The sequence below is a fragment of the Hippocampus zosterae genome, chromosome 1 (genome assembly GCF_025434085.1).
Source record: "Hippocampus zosterae strain Florida chromosome 1, ASM2543408v3, whole genome shotgun sequence".
NCBI classification, from domain to species: domain Eukaryota; kingdom Metazoa; phylum Chordata; class Actinopteri; order Syngnathiformes; family Syngnathidae; genus Hippocampus; species Hippocampus zosterae.
Genome location: NC_067451.1, coordinates 9,091,767 through 9,110,866, shown reverse-complemented (window position 1 = coordinate 9,110,866; position 19,100 = coordinate 9,091,767). Strand labels below are relative to the sequence as shown.

Here is a 19,100-nt window from a genome sequence, read left to right as displayed (position 1 = left end):
AGAGGAAGAGAATCTGAGTGCGCGTTTGTTCGTGGGAGTGACAAGTGAGCGCATGAATGCAGTGTATGTGTGTGAGAAAGAATGTGTGTGTTGAGAGCGCGTGCGACTGTTTGTGAGTGTGGGCATGTGAGTGTGGTGTGTGAGAGACAATGTTTTGGTGTTAGTGTAAGGGGCCGTGTGCATGCGTGTGTTGCAGAGGTTTTGCAAATCAAAGAAGGCGTGTGTGTGTGTTCGTGTGGCATGTGAGACATTGTTTTTGATTTTGTGTGTGTGTGTGTGTGTGTGTGTGTGTGTGTGTGTGTGTTTGTGAGCAAGAGCGAAGGCGAGTGTGTGCGCATTTGTGAGAGAGTGAGTATAGAACCCAAGGTGTGAAATGGAATTTGTGGCCTTCATCCCTTGGGCATGCCTCCCGCCTTTTGGGAATGAGCGAGCACCATGTTCCTTTCATGCTGCTCAAAATCTTCATGCTGGTGTGAATCATCATCATCATCACCGTAATCATCATCATCATCATCGTCATCATCTGGCACCACTCCCAGCCCGATTTCCCTTGCATCTTCGCGCCCCCGCTCTCATAGTCTCCCCTTTGTAACAGGTCCCCGCGCGCGACGAGGCACTCGGCTAGGAGGCGGAGGACAGCCTCATTTGCATACGTAACGAGGCGAACAAGAAAAAAGGAAAATAAAAGGATTTGTTAGCTTTAGGTTTGAGGGATTTTTTTTCACTTCCCAGTGGCGGTTTTGACGGCCGTCCAGGAAGCCGGCGGGAAAATTCTTTGCTGTTTATGCGCACGACGGCGGCGGGGGAGGAGGAAGAGGAAGGTTACGGTCATCCCGTCGGCTTCTTCATCCTGCCGGGTAAATCTTCCCGCGTTAAATTTTGACGATAAAAACAATAACAACAACAACAACAAAAAGGGGCCCCGGCCTGTGTTCCCGTTTTTTTTCCCCCTGCAGAATTTAGCGGGATATATAACATTTTTTTGCTGCCTAATCTGTGATGCAAAAGAATTTACAGCGTGAAGCCGAGCCGTTATCTCGCTCACGCAGCACGAGAGCGAGCGGGAGAAAAGGCGCGAGGCGGCTGAATAATGAATCAAACACGCTCCCGCCCGCGCCGCACACATTTCCCGCAGCTCCCGTTAAATATTGAGTGGCCCCCTTTCACGCACGCGAGGAACCGCGGCGACGTGTCGAAATCCACAACGATGAGCGGCGCGACCCGTCCTCGACTTTTTACCCCGCTTTTTCCGAATGTGTTCTGCCCTGTTTCAACTTTTCCAACCAAACGAGAAGCTTGGTTGACCCCCGCTTCACAACTACCCATTTGTGTGTTCGGTGTGAAAGGTAAAGGTGGATAAATTTCACTTGTCCCTTTTCATGCAGTTGTTTATTAAATGCAGGTATGGAAATGGGGAACAAAAAAAATGGGAGCATGTCATCAACTTTCTTCCTGATACTTCTGGTGGATGAGAATTCTACAGGTGAACTTCAACCTCCCCATTCTGTGTCAACCTTTAATATGACTTTCAACAAGGGGGTGGTCATAAAGTAGCCCCTTTTTACATTAAAACACTTCTGCATCTGATCATTTCTCTGAAGTTGGGGTGGGGGGTTTCAATCGACCTTTCACGCAGGTCAAATACCCCTGGGAAAGGAGGGACAGTAAGAAAATATCCCTTTTTCAAACAAAAACAGTCCTGCATCTGATACTTTCTCAGAAATTGGTAGGTTTTTGAAACTACCTTAACTACCTTTAATAACTCTGGAAAGGTTCTGCATTGAGGGGCATTCTCAGCGCCCCTTTTCACAGACACACAGTCCTGCCTCTGACTGTATTGCAGAATTGAAAAACGTGTGGGTGGATTTAAACCACCGATCAACCTTACATGCAGACCAGGAGCTCAGGGGGACAAATGTTTGGTTTTCAGGCTCAGTGAGAAAGCAGCCCCCATTCACACACATTCTCCTCTGCTACTTTCTCAGAAGTCAGTAAATGAGGTCGTGGATTTCAACGGCCCATTTAGAGTGTACCTTTCACGCAGAGCGACTCCTCACAGGAGCACGCCTTCGAGGGTCACTGAGCAGCCCCTTTTCACCCATAGACAGTTCTGCCTCCGCTACTTTCTACGAATTCAACATTTGAGATTGTGGATTTCAACGGCCCAATTCGAGTCTACCTTACACGCACACCAACCACTTGGGGGAGGTTGGCTTCGAGGGTCACTGACAAAACAGTCCCTTTGCACACAGCCCTGACAATGATACTACCTCTAAAGTCACACTTCAACCACCCCGGCGGTCCACCTTTAACGCAGATCAAAGACTCCGGGGGGAAAAAGCGAGAAAAAACTTGAGAATCAAATCTTTCAAAAGTGTGTATATTACAGTGTGTCCTTTTATTATGTGTCTGTGCATATGTTGAAATTGTTAATTTCTTTTTTTTGTTGTTGAAATAATTCTGTGTGTGTGTGTGTGTGTGTGTGCGTGTGTGCGTGTGTTTCTGTGTGCATATTGATTGTGAGTTTGTCATATTTGAGGGAGTTTCATTTGGTTCTCGTCGGACGTGTGTATTTTTCCAATGACAGTGTGTGTGTGTGTGTGTGTGTTTTCTCTTTTTTGTTTTAAATTCATGTGTTGTATTTATTTATTTTTTTACTATTTTTCTATTTGTGTGCTGCGTGCAAGAGTGCCCCCTGTGAGCTCAATTAAAATTGCAGCCATTAGTGTGAAGCGCGCGAGAAAGACTTGACAGTGTTCGGATTCAGAGGAGAGGCAAAAACATCCGAGTGACTCTTTGCGCTTCATTAAACACGCACACGCACACAAGAGGACCCCCGGGAAGTCTCAAGTCAGCCAGCAAGGGTCAAAGGGCACCAGGAAATGGACAGGAAGTGGACCATGGAGGGACAGGGCTGGTGTCTGAGAGAGCGACACAACTGGAGCAGAACAACATGGACCCTCTGGACACATGCACACTCACGCACACACACACACACACACACACACCATCACATCCCTTAAGCCAGCAAATGTGAGTGATGTGATGCGACGTCCCGACGCGTCCATTTGCAGTCGACAGGACTGGGAGGCTTTGGCCCCGCCCCCCGGCGGCGGTGGCGGCTCAGCCAATTCGACACCGGCGACTATGAGAGAGTTTAGTGACTACAGAGTCAGATGCCAAATCAGAAGGTCGGAGAGATCTAATTTCGCTTCTTGCCGAAAAAAGTGTGTGTACCTTTTGGTTTCAACACTTTGAATGTGTGAGCATTGCATTTTCAGTGTTTCTATATGAGTGGGCGTACAATTGTGTATGAGACTGCACACGTGATGCCTGGTGTGAGCGTGTTTCAGTCTGTTTGTGCAATTGTGTTTCAATTGCGGGTGTCTTTTGTCTTCCCATTTTTGTGTGGGTGTGCGAATGTGTACAAGTGTGCATTGTACTGCGACTGTAAAGCTGCGCATGCATACGTGTGTGTGTGTGGTGTGTGTGTGCGTGTGTGTGTGTGTGTGGTGTGTTTGGGTTTGTGTGTGCCTAACTTGCATTTAAACTGTTTCTATGTGAATGAATGTGAGCGTGTGTGCGCTCACTCAAGTGTCTGTTACAATAGGACTGTGATACTGTGTGTGTGCGCGCGCTTTCAGTGTTAAACTGCGGCCGTGCTCAGCATCACAAATAATGTAAACAATTATTTGCCTTTGCACCTCGTGTGTGTGTGTGTGTGTGTGTGTGTGTGTGTGTGTGGTGTGTGCATGTATATATACTACATACACACATATATATATCTATATCTATCTATCTATCTATCTATCTATCTATATATATATATATCTATATCTATCTATATATATATATATATATATATATATACATATATATCCGGACGAGCCCCCAAGCGGCTGGATAGCTCAGTTGGTAAGGCATCAGGTTTGGCATACGGGAGACGGTGGTTCGAATCCCGCTTGGGGCAAAAAAAAAAATGAGCACATAACACCATCCAGTGTGGGTCCTTGGGCAAGATCCTTCACGCTAATGCCTACCTCATACAATGACGTGAGACGATCCAACATATAACTGCAGGGTGTAAGATGCTGGCAGGGAAAGCCTACATGGAACGCCATAACCAGGTGGCTGGCATAGTCTACCGAAACATCTGTGCCGAGTACGGACTGGAAACCCCATGGTCAAAATGGGAAACACCTTCGAAGGTGGTGGAGAATGACAGAGCGAAGATCCTGTGGGACTTCCAGATCCAGACTGAAAAGATGGTAATGGCGAACCAACCAGATATCGTGATCATAGATAACGGACAGAGGAAAGCCGTTGTAGTGGATGTCGCGGTTCCAAGTGATGGAAACATCAGAAAGAAGGAACACGAGAAACTCGAGAAATACGAAGTGCTCAGAGAGGAGCTGGAGAGAGCCTGGAAGGTGAAGGTGACAGTCGTGCCTGTGGTGGTCGGAGCACTCGGGGCAGTGACCCCCAAACTAGATGAGTGGTTGCAACAGATCCCGAGAACAACATCGGACATCTCAGTCCAGAAATCTGCAGTGCTGGGATCAGCAAGGATACTGCGCACAACCCTCAAGCTTCCTGGCCTCTGGTAGAGGACCCGAGCTGAGTGAGGGACAGACACCACCCGAGGGGGGGTGAGACGAGGCATTTTAAATATATATATATATATATATATATACATATATATATATATATATATATATATATATATATATATACACTGTATATATTTATATATGCACACACTATAGTCGGTGACACAAGTGACCCGTGTTGGCCTCAATGAGTTTTTATCTGTGCTTGTGTGACCCGAATTATAAATACAGCATCCCGCACCAAGCGGTGTGTGTGTGTGTGTGTGTGTGTGTGTGTGTGTGTGTGCGTGTGTGTGTGTGTGCGTGTGTGATATGAATTATGAGCATCAGCCTCCCCGTGACCCTGATGCATGTCCGTGCAGAATGACTTTGTATCGTGCATATCAATGCGCATGTTATCTCTTCAGTGTGTGTGTTTGAGTGTGTGTGAGGTTAATTGAGGGGAGGCGTTTTAAGTGTTGCCCGGGGAGATGCGCACCGCCACTGCTGTCGTCCACTCATTGCCTATTCAGCACCATGATCTGAACCAAAAAAAAAAAACGGCCATGCGCAGCTCCATGGATGGAGGTTGGGTGTGTGTTTGTGGAGAGGGGGTCGCCGCTTCACGTCTACCCGCAGAGCGGCACTCGTGACTGGCCCAAGCAGGGCAAGCGCGAGCCCCTCAGCTGGAGCTCAGACGAGAGGCTAATCCTTCCACGCGGAGGAGGCGCTAATGTCTGAGGATGAAGTGAGGGGAAGACAGCGCTATTTCATCCTGGTGAAACACTTTCACACCACTTGACTTTCCGCTGCCGTGTCACGCAAACGGTGCCGTGCGAAAGGCACCGTCACAGAATGGGGGGCAAAGGCAATTTCCCCTGCCTCTGATGCGGTATCAGTTTCATTACATCCGTAATGGTAGCGTGCGCATTTTTTAACCCCTGAAGACAAGACAAGAGATGACGGAATTATTTGTGGATTGCGAGGTTGCTATGTTCTCTCTGTTGTCCAATAAGAACTTCCATCCATTTTCCGAACCGCTTGATCCTCACTAGTGTCGCGGGGGGTGCCGGAGCCTATCCCAGCCGTCTTCGGGCAGTAGGCGGGGGACACCCTGAACTAGTTCTGAACTAGTTCTGAACTAGCCACTCGCAGGGCACACAGAGACGAACAGCCATATGCGCTCACACGCACACCTAGGGACAATTTAGAGTGTTCAATCAGCCTGACACGCATGTTTTTGGAATGTGGGAGGAAACCGGAGCACCCGGAGAAAACCCACTCAGGCCCGGGGAGAACATGCAAACTCCACACAGGGAGGCCGGAGCTGGAAACGAACCCGGTACCTCTGCACTGTGAAGCCGACGTGCTAACCACTGGACTACCGGGCCGCCCACCAACTTGAGGTTCTGAATTTGTTTCATGACACGACCTTTAGGGCAACTAGCTTTGCAGTTAGCAAAGGGAGCACACGTTAAAATGTCTACTTTCCAATATTTCCCACTTTGTTCAAGTCACTGTTTAAATAATGTGCACCGCATTGTTGTTGTGTGCGCACCACAATCCAGTGTCTCGACATAAGTTACGAAGGGTGCTCCCTTCCTATTGGTCAATGCAGAAGAACCGATCGAAGGACCACGTAGGACATGTCACACAAATGTGGCAAGATGAGCAAAAATTACTGACGTGCCAGACTTTCCTCGTCATCTCTGAGCATGTCACACGACGCGGACGGCGATGCGCCGAGATAACTTTTCACCCCTCAATCTGCTCTCGGCTTCTGACGATCTTCCATCTGTCCTCTCGATCGTCTCCGCTCTTTTCAAGATCCACTCAAGAACTTCTTACATTTCTTTTTTCTACTCTTGACAGCGTTTCTGAAGCTCTCTCCCGCTCTCTCCTCAACATCAGCCTTGCTCTCCCAGATCTTGTCTTTTTTTTTCGTCTCTAATCACAGTTTACCTCTTTTCACCGTGAGATCTCTTCTCTAGATTCCTTCCTTTCTCCTCCTCCGTCTACACGACACAAGTCCAACGTCATATTTACTCATGTCTCCTTCCCCCTCCTATGGCACACTCTCATTTCTCTACTCTCTCATTTTCTCCACAGGTGACCGCCGAGGCACTGTGAGTGTTTGTGTGTGTGTGTGTGTGTGTGTGTGTGTGTGTGTGTGAGTGTGTGTGTGTGTGCGCGTCTGTCGCGTGTGCGGAAGTGTGTGTGGGTGCGTGTTCCGGGGAAGTGGATTATCATGGTGGTCTGCAGGAGTCGCCGGCAGCCGAGCAGAAAGCTTTAATGAGAAGTCGCTGTTTACTAGGGACAGACTGGGACACCACTCACACCCACCCACACACACACACACACACACACACACACACACACGCGTGCGCGCACGTGCGAGCGGGCACTTGAAGCACACACTGTAACTATTGCAGTAATGGAGGTTGGAAGGTTCCTTCTACAAACTAGTCGGCTCTGTGTTTCCTCATTAAGGAGGACAGTCAGGACAGTTTCAAAGGCGTGCGCACACACACACGCACGCACACACACACACACGCACGCCAAAACTTTTTACAGGGTAGCTGCAGACATAAAAATACTTATAAAAGGCATTTTTGAAGCCACTTTGGTCAATTTAAACATCTCACCTTCATTAAATGTGACAACTAGGTGTGGGTGATTTTTTTTCAAAATGGTAGCGACTCAATTTTTTTTTGTCGGACATGGTCAACATCTGTTGGTCTTGAGTGTATTGGATGTTTCTTTCTCTGTAGATGTCAGGTGTGACCTTCGGGGACAGTCTGAAATCACAGCTTTCCTGCCGCACCACACCTGAGTGATTGTTCCAAGTATCCCCAACTATCTATCTACCTGGATTATGTCCGTCCATCCATCAAGCTAGCTTGTATTTTGCCTTCAGGGACAGTGCGACATCCCCTCTCACGCGTCAACTGACGTACATTCATCTATCTATCAAATCTAGTCAGGTGCCTTCAGGGAAGTTCTGAAATCATAGCTTCTGTCTCAATTTGAAGTAAGACGATTTTCATCCTAGCTAGCGATTAAATTCATTCACCAACATCTCGTATGACATGGAATAGTTGTCAGGCAGTGACAATTGCTTTTAACGCAAAATAATAATAATTTGTTTTCCGGGTGTTAAAAACTTCACACCCTGGTCCGAGCTTCCAGCAAAACACATTCAGACAACCTCTGTTCCGCCTCTGTTACACTTTTAGCACTTAGCGTGGAAGCCAGGAAATTAAGACATCTTTCTCTTTCACATCCTGTGTTGGTTTGTATCTTTCACACGGCGCAGCAGGATGGGGAAAAAGCTGATTTTGATGGGTAGTGTGAAAGGGGGTTTCGAGAGCTGTTTGACATCGTCAGCGTCTGGCGTAACGTATATAAAGTTGTCAGACAAATGCTTCCAACATAACAGGGAGATTGACAAACGAGTATTCTGTAATAAACTTCACACCACCCCGTCATTGATTTACCTTTTCACACAGACACCGTCACGCCTCTATTAAACCTTCAATACCACTCCAGATGCCAGAAAATTAACAGCTCTCATTTGGCTTCTGTTTACCGCTCATTTCACACAAGTTGCCTTTGATGGCAAGTGTGAAAGGGGCTGATGAAATTCTCTGTGGGATGTTCGATATAATTTACTGTCACCTTTCTTCCCGTACGGGTATCCGATGTGTGAATACGACCCTTTAGCGCTTGCAGATGCAGACAGTGTGCCGCTCGTAAAAAAAGAAAAAAAAAAAAGAAAATTAAATTAGCGCTGAGCTTTTTAACGTCCATTTCGCGCTGCCACTTTGAGCGGGGCAAGCGCTTAATAAACTCTCATTATTCTCTGATTCACGGCGCCAAAACATGCCGGCTCCACTCCCGACGCTGTTAATTTGTGACGCGCGGCCGCTAAACACTTGGTTAGCTTCATCTGCTGTCGTAACGCGTGCGCTGCGGCGCTTTATTAGCACTCACGCCGCCCTTCATTTGGCTGCAGTTAAATCTAACGTTTCCTCTCCTTTTCAAAGGGTTTTTGGGCTCTCCGGGGAAACGGACGCTCTTTAGTTGCTTCGCAATGTTGAACAGCAAAGACAAAAAGAGAGCAAGTAGCTGCTAGCTATTTTCTTGTTGAAAAAAAAACCCTACAGTCTTAAACGACAATAATAACCTGAAACCTCATCAAATGTTCACAAATATCACACTGGTAACTGTACTAAATGCTTGGCTAGTAACCAAACTTGGCCATGAATGACTTAAAAGTCAAATGTAGCTTTGTCCAATTATCTAGTACATGGGTTTCAAATTTGGTAGATATATAAAGTTCGCCTTTGCATAAATCGACCAAATTAACCAAAAATGACAATCCCAAAGCAACTCTGTGTGTGTTTTCAAGCATGGTTATTCAGGATATTTTTAGGAGTGTCTACTTCAGGTAGATACACCTACCAAATTGTATGTTATCAAATTTAAATGGATTTGGGGGACTGAATTTACAAATGTGCATGAATGGCCAAAATTCCATAAATATCACTTTCAAAACATAATGGCAGACTGCTTGTGTATTTTCAGGTATGACTTCTACAGATTTGTTTTTTTAACACTTGCTTACTAGGTTTAACCTTGCTGTGGGAAACAGGCTGTGGGAGATGGAGTTTCAAATGATTTGAATATTTGTCAGCGATTCATCCAAATTTGCTGCAAGGCTTTGACCAAAAACAACAACAAAAATTCAAATTCTTGGCAATTTCGTTTTGTCCATCTGTCAAGTTGGCTGAACACGGTTCAAATTTGGTTGCCACTGTCCCACATCTATAGAAAAGAGTTTGTCTTTGATGCACCCCTGAAAATGGGCAAAATGACTCGAAAATGGCTGCATCACTTTCTGTATTTTCATGTATGGTTTCATAGTGTTTTTATGGGTCACCTCACAATTGACAAGTTGACCGAATGTCATGAAACTGGTTTCTGTGACCCCCCCAAAAAAAGTAGATTTAAAAGAATAAATAAATGATATATACTGTATATATATATAAATACTAACATGGGTGCTTCAAACCAAATTCCAAATTAGCCGACTTCCTGTGCCCTTTCAGGCATGGCTTCTTGAGATTTTTTTGTGGGTCAACTTGTGATGGACATTTCTACCAGATTTCATGTGAAGTCAAACTGGCCGTGCGGGTTGACTTTTACTTTTATTTTTTTCTTTGTGAGATTTAAAAGGAAAAATCCAGTCAGTGTTGCACGCTTGACTTGCGATATGCGCGTGCGCACACACACACACACACACACACAGTCTTCCAGTGTGCGAGTGTGGCAAGATGGATGACTGCACATGAACACATACACACATGCATACAGCCACACAGGCACAGTATCACTGTTGGTGTGTGTGGGGTCCAGAGAGTGGGATGGTGATTAGTGTTGGGATTCTGGGACTATGGCCTCAGTTTTCATTAAGAGCTATAAACTCACATGTTACATCACTGCACACACACACAGACGCACACACGCCCTAACACTCCTTGTTTGCTAGGCGTGCGAATGTGTCTATGCGCGTGCCAGTGGTCGAGCATTGAAGACGATCGAGTGCGAACGAGAAAGATGTTGTTTATCATGGCAGTAATTAAGCCCGCTGTTCAACTTTAATTAAAATATAACAGCAGCACTAAGAATGAACGCACACACGTACACACAAAATACATTTTTAGCTGGCTATTTGCCACCAAAGATAATGCTACATAAATTGCGATAGGAAGCAGCGCGATCCGACGTTCACGATCCAAAAAAGGCCTGAAACGAAATGAGATTAAAATGTGAGCTTGGGAATGTTAATTATTAGCGAAACCTCAATTAAAATCGAAATGGCTTCCTATGTATATGCACAGCCGTGGGCCAAAGTCTTGAGACGCCAATGGTTTAATAGGACACGGTTAGCAGGATTATACCAATGGTGCTGTTTAATGAATGAAATCAATAAACACACCAAAAAAATGCTAAAAGTGGCTGAGCCAATTTTTTTTCAAATAAGTGGTCCGCATAATGGTAATGGATAATTATTCCATTGACTCCAAGAATCACCAAGGGCTTCACACTCCTGTTTAAATGCCAGTTTTTTTTTGATATACAAAATGGGACCAAGATAAATCGTTTTAAAACAGCGAACATATCGAAATAGATTTCGACTCAGTGTTGTGCAGACCTCCACCAAGGCTCAACTGTGCAAAGATACAATACAATACAATACATGCTGATTTATATAGATGTGGAGTTTTGTTTCAGGCATGCCTTCTTGAGACTTTTTTGTGGGTCTGCTCATGATAGACATGTCAGCCAAATGTCACATTACCTGTCAAATTAGCATCAGGGGTTGATTTTTCTTTCTTCCTTTATTTATTTTTAATCTACTACTTTTATTTTATATGAATGGCCAAAATGAGTCTAAAAGGTCTGCTTCAAACGAAAATGACAGACTTCCAGTGACATTTTGGGCATTGCTTCTTGAGACTTTTTTTGTGGGTCTTGTGATCGTCAAATTTTACTGTGTATGAATCAACGCACAACATCAGCTCAGCACGACTTTATTGTCATAAAAACATATGAATAAAAATCATAATTGTCATATGATAATAAATACATTCACAGGAACAATCCCCCTACTACACTCCATCTACGTAACTTCATCCCATAATACACACGCACGCACAAACCACCATTACAGACACGTGATAAATAGTCCATTCAACTATCAGGCTTTGACAAGAAGGAGGCTCGACTGACTGGCGTGGCGGGCAGGTCTTTGAATGAATAGAGCCGATGTTTTTGAATGTTACATAGTAACACTTTCCAGTTTGTTAACGAGAGTTGACATGGAAATGAGCAGTTAACTACCATGCCAAGTCGTGACCTCTTTGTAAACTAGTACGCTTAATTACTCTGATGTCACGCAGCATATTTAGTGATTCAAATGTTTAAAAAAAAAACAATAATGGTCTTACCAACTGAGGAGAAGTGGTTACATTTGTACACCGTAGTAATTTCTGCATTCCATGTAGAGTGATACTTTGACTTATGAGTTTAATTCATGCCTTGACCAAGTTTATTAATTCCATTATTCCATTCCAGCCTGCAAAAGGTTTGTTGTCGTTTTAATTGAGACAAGTTGCACTTATCTGAAGCTCGCTCATATCACACATTAGTTTCTTTGAACGTCTCCATGCCATTTGATTCCTTGTCATTCACATTAGCCACCGAGCCTCGCCTAGCGCTCTACCCTAGCCGCATAGCCTAGTGAGCTAGCCTGACCACCTAGCCTAGCAATTAGCAGAGAAACTGGCTGAGATCAGAGACTTTAGCAAGCAAATACAAGTAAAACAGCATTTGGAGAGGTTTTTTTTTTGGTTTTGTTTTGTTTTGTGTTTAAGACGGGCTGTCATCAGCGAAAGCAAATGCTAATAATGCAAATGAGCTAAAGGATCATGTGGTTGCTGCCATTATTTGAACACATCACACTAACATCTTGTTGTATTATTGTCAATTGTTTGAAAAGGGGGTGGCCCGGTAGTCCAGTGGTTAGCACTTCGGCTTCACAGTGCAGAGGTACCAGGTTCGATTCCAGCTCCGGCCTCCCTGTGTGGAGTTTGCATGTTCTCCCCGGGCCTGCGTGGGTTTTCTCCGGGTGCTCCGGTTTTCTCCCACATTCCAAAAATATGCATGGCAGGCTGATTGAACACTCTAAATTGTCCCCAGGTGTGAGTGTGAGCGTGGATGGTTGTTCGTCTATGTGTGCCCTGCGATTGGCTGGCAACCGATTCAGGGTGTCCCCCGCCTACTGCCCGGAGACAGCTGGGATAGGCTCCAGCACCCCCCGCGACCCTAGTGAGGATCAAGCGGTACGGAAGATGAATGAATGAATGTTTGAAAAGGGTATCCGTAGCGGGCAGGAAGCCACAATGAAGACCTCTCATTTGTGAAATGTGACTACAAGGAGTAAACACAGTCTGGGTAAACCCAATTTTGAATGTATCATTTTTTTCTTGACTAATGTTTTGATTACACAGCACAAAGAAAATATGTCAAAATGTATCATGCCACAGGAATTGAATACCAGATGTAAGGATTAGGTGTCATTTTTTAGGATTTCCAGTTAGGATTAGCAGAATTTGAGATTGTGGGTATTGTTTTTTGGTTTGAGGTTGGGTTTGTGTTCACGATTGTGGTCGGCAGTTTTGTTAGTCGGGAGGTGGCGGGGGTCAGTGAGCAGGGTTATTGGTGGACACAATAGGCTTTGGGTTAGTGGATTCGTAATTTGAGCGGATTTATTATTTCAAATTATTATCAGCACATTTGCAGCCCTTCATATGAATCAATACCCCATAAGTAGCTTATGGGTAGGTTTCAAATTTTGATTTGTCTTTCAGGGGTAAGGGTAATTTGTAATTTGTAATTTAAGTAAATACATTTATAGTTGGACAGTTCTATTGGGGTTAGTGTTATGTTTCGGGAAGTGGGGTTCGGGTGTGATAAGGGAGTTTGGGTTAATTTAGTGCAAGGTTATGGTTAGGCTCAGTGGCTTCCCGCAGAATTCATTTGGGTTAGGATTTGTGTGTAGGGTCTCTGGTTGGTTGCTTCACAGCTTGTATTGTCGGTTGAGGGTTAGAGGTCGTGGGTTGGGGTCTTAAGGTTAGTTAAACTTTGTGTAATTAGTGTATGGTTAGAGGTTAGGTTAGTTAAGGTTACTGTTAGAAGGTTTAGGGTTGGTGTGGGTGGTGCTATGATTAGATTTAAGATGAGGATCTGTGGACACCCTGTTTAAACGGTTCCCGGACTTTTTACATCATGTGTGCTCAAAGAAAAAAAAGCTCTGGTGTTTTAAGACTTTTTTAAGATTTTATCGTCTTTTAAAAATATTTCAGTTCACCAACAATGAAGTTTGTGGACCAATTAACAAAAAAATGTATCCAAAATCCAATTCTAGCTGTCAGAACTTTGACCCTGACCACTGAAACAAGCACCAAAAAAGGAGGGGGCTTTAAGTAACCCTGAAGCAGAAGTTTGCTTGTCACTTGATCATTTGATGAAAAACAAAAAGATTATTAAAAAAAAAAAAAAGAAGATAATCCAGTCAGTCCACGGGTGTCCCCAAATGGTTATTTCTGTCTTGTTGTGAATATTTTCTCCTCATTCCAAGGAACCACAAAAAGTCATTCAGGAGCATTAAAAAAATGCAGCAAAGACTGGGGGTGGGGGGGCCGTAAGCGCAATAGTGTTTAAAATGGACCAGGAGGAATAAGAAGAAGAAGACAAAAAAGTGTGTCTGTTCTTTGGGACTTTTTAAGGAAGTCTTTTTAGTCCGGCCGCCCTCTCCGGCTGGCTGCTGGACGACGCTGCACCTACGAGAGGATAGACACGCAACGTCTTACACCTCAGTTCACCTCAGGTCACGCCAGGCACAAGAGCACAATCCATGCAAAAAAAAAAAAAAAAAAAAAACGAAAAAAATAAACATTCAAAAAATAGACGGGATGGGATATAAAAAATAGGAGTGGCTTGAAAAAAATGTACCGGCGTATTGAAGCAAAACTAATGCTTGGAGGAGATGAAACAAAATATGAACGTACATTTCTTATCATTTAAGACATCAAGCACATGATCAAGATTCTAACACCTTTGAAAAAAAAATCGTAGGACCTTTCATGTTGAAGATCAAAGAAATCAAACAGACATAGCATAGTATCGTTTGCCACCGTTAGCGTCATTAAGTTGAGTAAGTTAGCATCTAATTTTCCTTTTTTTTAAATTGCGAATGAACTCCTTTTTTACATTTACATTTTGTGTGAAGTTGCTTTGATTCATTTCTTCTTGACTTGTAGAATTCTTGTCATCCATATTGGCAAGTTAGCCAGGCTTGTGAAAAAAAAAAAGTTTGTTCAAAAACTGCTAAAATTGCCAAGCACTTCCTTTAGCATCGCCACTTCTCCACAAAAACTCCCTAACTTGATAGGTGAGCGAATTTTCTCTTCATTGGTGACCACACTTTTCCTTAAGTCAACATTTAGTAATTTCGTTTTGAAAGTTGTCATGATGTTGTTTTGATTTTTAGTCATGTTGGTAAGCAGGTCCAGCTTTGACCAAGCCTTGAGCCGTTGCTAATCCAAAAAGGGAGCATTTGGAGAATTTGGGGATTTTTTTTCAGCAGTTTTTGACACACTTCTACATTTCTGAGGAGCATGATCTTTTTTTTTATTATTATTAAACTGTTAGTTATACTCTGCATGGCATTCACATTTAAATTACCATGAGCAAAAAAGTTCCAATTAATGTGGCAAAATAAAATTAAAAAGTAAACAGAAAATGTGTATGTACGACACGACGCAAGCATGTTCTAACATCACTACCTCTTTGCCTGAAGTTGTCATCTTTTGCTTCCCTTCCCTCATTTGTATGACACTAGCTTATTCTCCTTTTCATCTTCTTATCCTCCATTTTCCCTCTCCTGCTACAAATGTCGCTTCCCGATGTGGGAAGTGGGTCAATGAAAGCAGCTCCTAGGTGTCATTTAAAGGTGGTAACATTTAAAGGTGAGCGAAAGAAAAGGGTAAGCCACGACCATGAAGATCATAAGAGTTCATCAAAGCCTTGAAATTCGCCCAAAATGACTGCTAACCAAAATAGTCAACATCCTTTTCAATTCATGACATTGATTTTTGAGACTTTTTTGTGTGTTTCCTCTTATGAAAGACTTGTCCAACCAATTTGGTATTGATCTGTAAAATGGTGTCGGGGTAATTTTTTTTGGGTTTTTTTGGTTGTGTGGATGGTCGAATTGACCAGAAAATGATGACACCGGCTCCTATACTTTTTGTTCTTCAACTTTCTTCCTTTCTTAACTTTGCTAACATGTCTATAAGGAGTAGACTGACAAAAACAGCTATGATTCCATGTGCACAAACACACTGGAAATCGAACATTTTGGCCCAAAGCGGACAATTATAACTCAACTGTCTCAGTTGTGGCCAACTGAATTTACATTTGATACAAATTTCAGCCCTCGAAACCACTTTCTATCATGAGTAAAATCAACACAAAAAGTCTTAGAAGGCACACCCAAAAAGACAGACAAAGGCTACCATTTTGGCCCAAAGCGAACATTTTAGACGCAACAAAATAAAAATAAATAAATAAATACAGTCAAACCTCGGTTTTCGAACGTGTCTGTTCTGGACCAAATTGGTTTTCGACCAAATATTTCGAGTTTTTTTTATGCCTCGGATTATGACCGAAAATCGGGTTCTCGACCAAACTGAGCGCACTTGAATGTGCCACTTGACTCCTTTCGCCTTCCTTACACGAGGAAGTGGTGCTTCCTTGTGTAGCGTTCCATTGTGAGCAGACGTGTTCAATAATTTTTTTATTTTTTTTTTAAAGAGCGTGGTTTCTGTTTTCGAACAAATCGGTTTTCAAACAGCCTTCTGGAACAGATTATGGTCGAAAACCGAGGCATGGCAGCAAACAAATACATAAAACAGTCCATGATGAGTAGACCCACAAAAATGTCTCGGAAACAATTCGAAAATCTGCCATCATTGACCAAAGTGGACATTTTAATCCCTGGAGAGATCCATGGATGCATATATTTAACAGCGCTAATAAAGTTTGATTGAAGCATGAAATCAAAATGATGCTTGTTTGGCGTGTTCCTCATTACCAACTGTCTCTTCTGACTACAGTCACTTATACTCCGCTGAGGAAATACAGCAAATATTTGCTTTATGCTAATGAGCGGTGCTTCACGCAAGCAAATTGCCTCAAAGCAAACAAACAAGTCGGCGAAATAGACCTGCGAGCCGCTGGACATTTTCACAAGATGGTCGCAAGCCGCCTTCAAGACGCTAAAACGCGTTAATGGCCGCCACTCACGTTTAATGTGCATGGAAATTAATCTTTAATGGGGTCGTGGTCTTTACCCGGCGCCATGTGGTCATTAGCATAGGCGGTGATAGCGCATGCTACATGTACGTTAATGGTAATTACGCCAATCTGAAAGACAAACATTCATTTTTAGCCTCAAAGTGAATACATCATTAACATACAAACAACAATAATATTGATATCGTACTGCGAGTTACCAATGTTTATGAAATACTGAGCATTAACACGGCTCGGATGTGCACGCTTGTCGCTTTGATGACCAAAACATTCCATTTATTCTGTTATTTGATCATTGCTTTTGTTTCAATGGTTTTTATCTTTTGAGGCTTATTTGGATGCACAGACTCAGACATGAATAGTCGCATTCAGAGTGAACGTGAAAAGCACTTGTCCGACACACGCAGCGTGTTGTTGGCTTGCACGTGAAAAGGATTCCAATGACGTAGCTCCTACTTGACCGGCACGGTCAAGGTAAAAAAAAAAAATTTCCCCCGTCAAAGGCGCAAAGTGAGCAAAAGGAATAAAAAAGCATAGATGTGAAAAGACAAGGCCAGACCAGTTGAGACCAGATGAGATGAGGAGGCATTGAGAGGACAAGTGCAGGAGAGCGAAAAACAGGACAGAGGAAGAACGACATGCGGGTCACGCCTTCAACAATAAACATAAAAAAGGAGAGATGATGAGTGCGTGCGTGCGTGCGTGTGTTTGCCATTTAACTCATTTGAGAACACAAAATGGAGTCTCGCTGTCAGTCGTAGATGATTGTTGTCTTGCTACTTTTCATCCTACAGCTCCTCCTTCCTCCGCCTCCTCCTCCTCTTCCTCTTTGCTTTTGCCATCTTCCTCCTTGTGCACTTCTTACTCCTCATTTTCCTCCCTTACCGTCATCATCTTCCTCCTCATTTATCTCTTCTTTCTCTTCCACCTTCGACTTCTCCGTCTCTTCTGCATTTTCTTCCTTTTGCTCCCTCTCCTCCTCCTCATCTTCCTACATGCTATTTTCTTCTCTCCCATCCTTCCTCCTCATCCTCGTTTTGTTCCTTGGCTTTCTCTTCCATCACCCTACCCTCCTCCTTTTGCTCACTTTTCTTCTCCTCACCCTCATCCTCAAACTGCATTTCCTTCCGCCCTTTTGACGCGTCGGCATTTCTCTCCCTCACAATTGATGTGGCAAACTGAGATCTGCCACCTATTCTTGATCCTCTACTCAAAAGATGTGCTGATCTCAAATCCACGAGCTCCATTGACTGTCGTCTGTCATTTGGGTTGTTTACATAGCTGAATATCAGACTAGCCGGGCAAGAACCTATTGTGGACTCGACGAATATATTTGATGGTGGCAGTGAACATCTGGATTTACCCCCCAAAAATAAATTTAATTGAAAGATGTTTGTTGTTTTTTTCTCTTTCTTCTTTCTTCTTTCTACATACATTCTTGCTGCTGGAGGCTGTAAATTTCCCCAGTGTGGGACGAATAAAGGATATCTTATCTTATCTTATCTTATCTTATCTTATCTTATCAGGTAAGTCAAGAAAGAATTTTGATTGGATATGCTAGTGTAACGACACAAACATTCACGTTCCAGGTGTGAAGTTTTCCTGACATGTGTAAGAAAAGAGGATGGATCATAAAAGGCATTTTAATGCCAGGATTAGCATGTTAGCACGAGCAAGGGCCACTTGAGTCCTTGGCCCTGAACGTCTGTGTAATTTGGGTAGATAATCCGCCGGGCCTTTTGAATTTCTGCCTTTTCACGCCGCATTCACACACCTGGCCGCCTTTTCATTTGCTCTTTTGTGTGCCGCACAATGAAGGTGCCGGCTGAAGCGCCGCCGCCGTCGCTCCTCAGCCAGACCGCCCCCACCTCTCCCCCCACCTTTTCGCCTTAAAAGAAGGTTTTGTTTTTTTACTGACGTCTGCGCCTTCTCCATCTTGACTTCCTTTTTTAAAAAAAAAGCCTCGGGCTCCCATATCTCACCGGCTTTAACAAGCGTTCATTTTGTTCCTGACCCTTGAAGTAAATGCACTGACAACCGTGCACAGGCCTGAAAAGTGATTCGATCAGCAAAAGCTGTGACTTTTTGTGAAACATTGAAGGCGCATAGATATTAAAATACCACGTGCTACGGGACAGAATGTGGTACATTGTGCGTATGGACTGAATATGAGATTCATTTAAAAAGGGAATATGATGTAAGTATGCTATTTTGGAGGTGGAAAGAACAATAAACAGAATGTAAACAGCATCGCTTTCAAGGCTGAGACTGTACATTCGATCTGGCAGACGCTACAGGTGCCTCACAGCCAGACCGAAACAAACATCTCCCCACACGCCATCACACTTCAAAAACACTGACATCACAATCTGTCAACCACACTGTGGGATATTATTGTTTTCCATCCTGCTCACTTAAACGGTCACATTGCATCTCCAAAACCTGAAATTCTTCAATAGCCCAATGCCTGCACCTTTATTACTTTTACTACTGCAAACTCGAAGACATACTCCTGTATTTTATTGTTTAACTTGTCATTTTTACTTGTAATTGTACATTTGCTACCCC

At 43.6% G+C, this 19,100-nt stretch overlaps 1 protein-coding gene across 2 annotated transcripts in view; it reads right to left on the bottom strand.

The window, feature by feature from the left end:
- Window positions 1–19,100, bottom strand: part of LOC127600338 (protocadherin-1-like) — a 110,958-nt gene that overhangs the window by 14,424 nt on the left and 77,434 nt on the right. Inside the window, exon 5 of one of the 2 annotated variants that reach the window (XM_052064928.1) lies at window positions 13,577–13,996. The exons of the other annotated variant lie outside the window; for it this stretch is intronic. Coding sequence (XP_051920888.1) covers window positions 13,938–13,996 — 59 coding nt within the window. The 3' untranslated portion in view covers window positions 13,577–13,937. Of the gene's footprint in view, window positions 1–13,576; window positions 13,997–19,100 lie in introns of those variants that run through there. 2 annotated transcript variants of the gene reach the window in all.